Here is a 5,820-nt window from a genome sequence, read left to right as displayed (position 1 = left end):
TAGAGGTAATGGTGTCTTCAGAGTGGTGGAGTGTGAGAGGCCCATTACTGTGCCAATTATCTGTCCAAAAGAATGTATTGTGCCCATTTCTGACCTTATGTCTGAGAAGATACCCGGCAAATGGCCTTAGTTGGAGAATTTTCCTCCAACTCCAAGAACAAGATTAAGGAACCTTCATTGTCCAGAAACAAATTCTTTGGAGAGGTAGGATTTGCACCACTCCACCCAAATTCTCTGAGCATTGTAAGTATGGATTTCCCAAATGTGCCTGAGTATGGCAACCTTGTTGGCAGTGTCAAGGTTGGGGATACCAAGCCCACCATCAGATTTTGGTTTGCAAACCTTTGCCCATGCAACCCAAGAGCCAGTCTTCTTTAAGTCAGTGCCAGACCATAGAAACCTTTTTAGGAGGGCATTGAGTTCAAAGAGAAAATTTCTTTTGGCAAAACAAAGATACTGGACCAATACATTTATGTAGAAACCAACATTGAGTTGATAAGGACAAGTCTTCTTGCATATGAGAGACTCCTAGTGGACTAGTGATTTATCCTTGTTGTGATCTTGTGAAGCAAAGTTTAACAGTGGGAAGCTTTAAGTCCTATGGATATTAAGGGGACACCAGGATGTTTAATAGGGAGTGACCTTATTTCCACCTCAAGGAAATTAGAGAATAAGTATTGATGGGGTCGATCTAGGTTAGAGAAAAACACAAAACTTTTTGAGGGGTTAATTACAAGACCAGAAAGTATGGAGGATGGTCTAGTGCAGACTTAAGGATAGAGATAGAAGTGATATCACCATGGCAAAAAAGGATAAGATCATCAGCAAAGGATAAGTGAGTGATTCCTACCTCTTTACATCTCCAATTGTATCTGAATGAGGACAATAATCCAACAAAACTTCTAATAATCCCTGATAGTATTTCCATAGAAATTACATACAGTGATGGGGAGAGTGAATCGAATTGTCTTAACCCCTTAACACCTTGAAAAAAACCCATGAAATTCACCATTTACAGCTATGGTGAATGAGAGTGAGGTGACACAAGCCTTTATCCATTGTATGATGAGTTTTGGTGGATAACCAAATAGATGAAGAGAGTCCAAAATAAAATCCTATCCTACAGTGTCAAAGGCCTTCTTAATATCCACCTTCCATGCACATCTTGAGGCCAAGATTGAATTATGATAACCCCTCATGAGCTCCTGTGTTAAGAGAATATAATTTATAATCTTTCTACCCTGCACAAATGCAATTTGAGATGGTTCAATAATGAGTGGGAGGGTAGGCTGCAGTTTGGATGCAAGTAAGTTAGCTATGCACTTGTAGATCACATTACAACAATTGATGGGCCTATAATCATTGAGAGAAGATGGATTCTAGCGCTTGGGAACTAGAGAAATGTATGAAGTGTTACACTGCTTCAGAAGCTTCCCATTATGAAAAAAATTCCTTCACTGCTTTGATAATGGAAGTTCCAATAATTCGCTAAGCATGATGGTAGAAATGACCATTAAACCCATCAGGGCTAGGAGATTTATCCTTACTAATTGAGAAAATGCACTGTTGGATTTCAAGATCAGAGGGGGATGGCTACAAGTGAGTCATGCATGTGACTGAGGACTGTTTTGTTAACAAAGGGAGATAGAGCATGAGTTCCACAGTGGATAGGAGGGTTTGCACCCAGCAAAATTTTAAAATAGGTGAGAATTTCATCCTTGATCTCACTCTCAGAGTCAATTGTGGAGGCGCTAGAGTGGTAAGGCTAAGGATCCTCTTCTTGTTTGATCTGGATAGGAAGGACTTGTGGAAGTAGGATGTGTTAGAATCCCCCAATTGAAGCCATGTAACCTTGGACTTTTGCCTCATTACATTCTCCTCAGCAACTAGAAGACTAGAGTATTGGAGGTAGAGGGCTTTTTCCATTAACCTTAGCTCCTAATCCTGTGCAGAAATATTCGAATCTGATTGGCAACAATTGAGCTCATCCTGGACCTTTAGAATATGTGAAGCTAAATTAGAGAAGCCATCCCTACTTGTTGCTCTTAGAGGCTGCTTAATGACTTTAAGCTTTTGTACCACTTAGAACATGGCAGTTCCTCTCATATAAGACTTCCAAACCCTATCAAAAATAGGCAAAAATTGAGGGTGAGAGCACCAAGCATTGAAAATTTTAAATGGGGTAGCCCTTGCATGAACAAATGTGTTGACTTTGACTAAAATGGGGCTATTGTCATAAATGCCTGAAAGGAGAAAGGAGCAAAATGTGGCTATGGTCAGAAATGTCTGGAGGGAGAAAGGAGCATTTTGAGTTTAAATTTACACGTTGGTTGTGGCATTTATGGTATCTCTTTCCAACTATTAGTTTTCACTTTGCATTGTAGAATTTCAACAATTGTTTGATGTCCTTGATTCGTTAATTCTTTTTTTAATGACAAAGAGTTTCCATTTTTAATGACTGAAAGAGTTTCCGAGAACAAAAGAGAGTTAAAAGGTAGAAAGAAAGGAAAAAAAAACACCTAAGCCCTTAGGTGTTAAAAGGAAGAGTTAAAAGGAGGAGATGAACTGATGGTATAATAGCATAAGGATTGTGTAGGCTTTAAGTGACAAGGTGCATTGGTAGAAAAGAAAGAGTTTGTTAGGAGTGAGTTGAAGTTTACTGCATTTAGGTGAAAGAAAATTTCAATATTTTCAAAATATACTTTTTGTACAAATTGCCCTTTTTGTTACGTGCTAAATTTTTAAAATGCGCTTAATGATTTTTTTTTTATTTTATGTCTTTTCAATCAAAGGACAAATTTGAAAATGCATCTATTGCCAATTTAATAAAATATAATAAAACTTCATGTCTTAAAAGGTGTAAAATTGGACAACTATAATGTCCCAGTAGTATATTTTTTCATTTTGTGCTCAAGCACCAACAATTTTTACTCGGTCAATCTGTCCAAAGTTGGGTGACTACCCATATAAGTTCAAAATAATATAATCTGGTGTGACTTATTAGCTAATATTGAGGTGCTGCTTAAAATTTAACTCAAAATTGATTCCTTCTAAGAACTTAAATATTTTATTACCATCCACAATAAGATTAAACCAACTTTTATTATAAGATAAAACAAGGAAGCAAAGTTACAACAGACACTGCTTTTAACTGGGAAAAAAAAAAAAAAAAAAAAAAAAAAAAAGAAAAAAGAAAAAAAGGAAAGTCTTACAATGGACACATGCAAGCCAAGTCCCACACCTGTACAATCACACATGCACACATGAAACTAACCCTAATAAAATCTACATGCACTTGTGTTGTCCATGAGGGTATCGAGCTTGTCCTCTCAGAGGGTATACTGGAGCAGTGGTCCCAGTCGTAGGAGCCACAGTTCCAACAGGCTGGTAGTGGGCATGAGTAGAAGTATGACTATGACCTCCAACTCCGAGACAGTGGTGGGTGTGTTTTGCCTGCAACTTCTCCGCCGCGTGCTCGAATTTCGCATCATGCATTCTCATCTCGGCTTCAGCTTCCTTAGCTTTCCTTTCCTGATGAGCTATTTCTTCTTCTTCTTTTGTCCTTGCAGTAGATTTATTTACTCGCAATTCGATTCAAAGTGCCCTCTTTTATATATTCCTATATATATAAAAAATGAACAATACTTTTTAGACCTATTTTCTGAAGTAGTGTACGTGCATCATCAAAGGAATAAAAACCCTTCAACTATTTACAGCTTAAATATCGATTTAAACATTTTTTTTTAATGAAAATTATGCATATATATATATATATGTGTATGTGTATATATATATATTGTAGAGAGAGATTAATTAGAAAAGGAACCTTTTCTTCCACTTTGGCTTTGTATTTGTCAACCTTCTCCTTGGCAACACTAGCCGCGTTGCTGACCTTCTCCTTTGCACTATACATCTCTATCTTCTCTCTCCTCTCTCTCTCTCTCTCTCTACAATCTGATTACAGCAAGTTGAAAAGCTATTTAAAATGGATAATATTGAGAAATGGACTGATAGAAGTATACATATGCATGTATATAATATATATAGAGAGAGGGGGGGAAGATAGGTGGATCTTCAAAGTCTTGGGGGAATGCCACGCTTACTACCACGCGTCATGCATGCAGAAAAATAACGCTTTGTCACATTCTTGAGATCACCGAACCGATTTCCTTTTTATTATATATAACAAAAAAAAGGATACTCTATAAATTAATATACATTAATTTTAAATTTTTTAAGGGTAAATTACATTAAATTTTCATGCAGTTTTTTTTTTTTTTGGATAAATTTATTGACTTAAATTTTATAAAATAATAATTTTATTCTTTCTTTATATAAAATGTAATATAATATATTATTATAATATAAAAAGTATTGTTAATTTTTCACACTTAAAATTTCTTTAAACAAGTTCAGGGAGCGAGACTTCTAATAGCGGCTTCAAAATACTCTAGTTTTTTTTGTTCAGAATGAATATAGATTTTTTCCTTTTGAAATAGAAGTTTTCCGATTTCAATCTTTTTCAGATACTCTCAATAAAATTAATTTTTACGTTTTTGTATTTAAATTTTGTAATTAAAGATATTTAATTAGATAAGTGTTAAATTCATTTAGAATTAAGTGATAAATTGAGTTATGAAACAACACTTTAGACTCTCAACTTTATCTTCTCTGCCAAGTACAGTAAATCTTGAGGGTTCAACCTTTCTCTACGGACAAAAGTAAGCATTGCTATAGTTATTTCTTGAAGCAATTAAGAGCGCAAACACTTTTAACATTCAAGAATTAATTCAAAATAAAAAATGTTCATTTTGCCTATTATTCTTTTAAAATTAATAAAGTATTGAGCTCATAAACTTCATAAGCTCAAGACATCCGACGCAATCTTTCTCTCTCATAAAATTTAGACACAGGTTTTCGATTATAAAATGATAAATTCCATCCCTAAAAAGGTATTTTAATTTTTTAAGGCCCATACAAAACACAGGCCATCAAGCCCAATATGTAAACCATGCAGAAGAAAACAATTACACTTCAAAGGTAATCAAAAAAGCCCAAACAAGAGAAGCCCAGATGGCCCAACTTTAAAAGATTAACTACCAACTTTATGCCGAAACGACACATAATCAAAATAACCCATGTTCTATAATTTAAAGGCACTTTAGGAGAATTATGCACAAGAAGTAAGAGGAAACTGAAAGAAAAAAAAAAAAGAAATAAGAAATAAGAGTAATTAGAATTGCTCTCTCTTTATAATTTGTGAGTTTTAAACAATCAATTACTTTCTCTTCAAGCCTTCGTCCCCAATTCAACCACTTTCTTTTCAGGCCTTCCTCCCCACTTCAATTTACTTCCTTTTCAGGCCTTCCTCAATGTGTATATATATATACATATATATATATATATATATAGTAAATACTATATGTATATCAGATTCTGGTCATTGATTCGTCTCTGGAGAATAAATTAAGACCTGTTGAAATAAATACTATATGTATATCAGATTCTGGTCATTGATTCGTCTCTGGAGAATAAATTGAGACCTGTTGAAATAATCCTTGGTTCAAGCACATATATTATGCTGGAGTAGTGGTCATCTATCTAACCGGTCATTTATCTCTGATATATAATGGTTGTCTTTATAGTGGAATTCAGTCATATTAGAAAGGTGACCCTTGTATCACCATTTCTACAGGGTGGGGATTCAGGGGTTTCAACTTCAACTACTCAACATTGTGTTGTTGAATCTTCAAGAGTTTTGTCTATAGGTGGGCCTCCCTTAGGTTGCTTATTTTTAGAATTTAATGATTTCTAATCTTA

At 34.8% G+C, this 5,820-nt stretch overlaps 1 protein-coding gene across 1 annotated transcript; it reads right to left on the bottom strand.

The window, feature by feature from the left end:
* Nucleotides 1-3,285: 3,285 nt before the first annotated feature.
* Nucleotides 3,286-3,913, bottom strand: LOC132305105 (late embryogenesis abundant protein 18-like). The gene is made up of 3 exons (XM_059802784.1): nucleotides 3,827-3,913; nucleotides 3,676-3,706; nucleotides 3,286-3,581 (listed from the first exon to the last, which is right to left on the bottom strand). Exons 1-3 carry the CDS (start codon nucleotides 3,911-3,913, stop codon nucleotides 3,286-3,288), a joined length of 414 nt encoding a protein of 137 aa, XP_059658767.1.
* Nucleotides 3,914-5,820: the final 1,907 nt, after the last annotated feature.

This window comes from Cornus florida, unplaced genomic scaffold (assembly GCF_030987335.1).
Source record: "Cornus florida cultivar Cherokee Brave unplaced genomic scaffold, ASM3098733v1 CherokeeBrave_3.0.0_Hap2_Chr04, whole genome shotgun sequence".
Taxonomy (NCBI): Eukaryota; Viridiplantae; Streptophyta; class Magnoliopsida; order Cornales; family Cornaceae; genus Cornus; species Cornus florida.
The sequence above is the reverse complement of the archived record's forward strand: the minus strand, read 5'-3'. Positions and strand labels throughout refer to the sequence as shown.

What these genes read in the sequence shown, in the direction of transcription:
- LOC132305105 (XM_059802784.1), bottom strand. Translation starts at nt 3,913, where the DNA reads ATGTATAGTGCAAAGGAGAAGGTCAGCAACGCGGCTAGTGTTGCCAAG. An exon ending in AAGCCAAAGTGGAAGAAAAG is followed by an intron (nt 3,707 to 3,826) that starts GTTCCTTTTCTA and finishes AGCTGTAAATAG; the next exon opens with TTGAAGGGTTTTTATTCCTT. An exon ending in TTATTCCTTTGATGATGCAC is followed by an intron (nt 3,582 to 3,675) that starts GTACACTACTTC and finishes TCGAATTGCGAG; the next exon opens with TAAATAAATCTACTGCAAGG.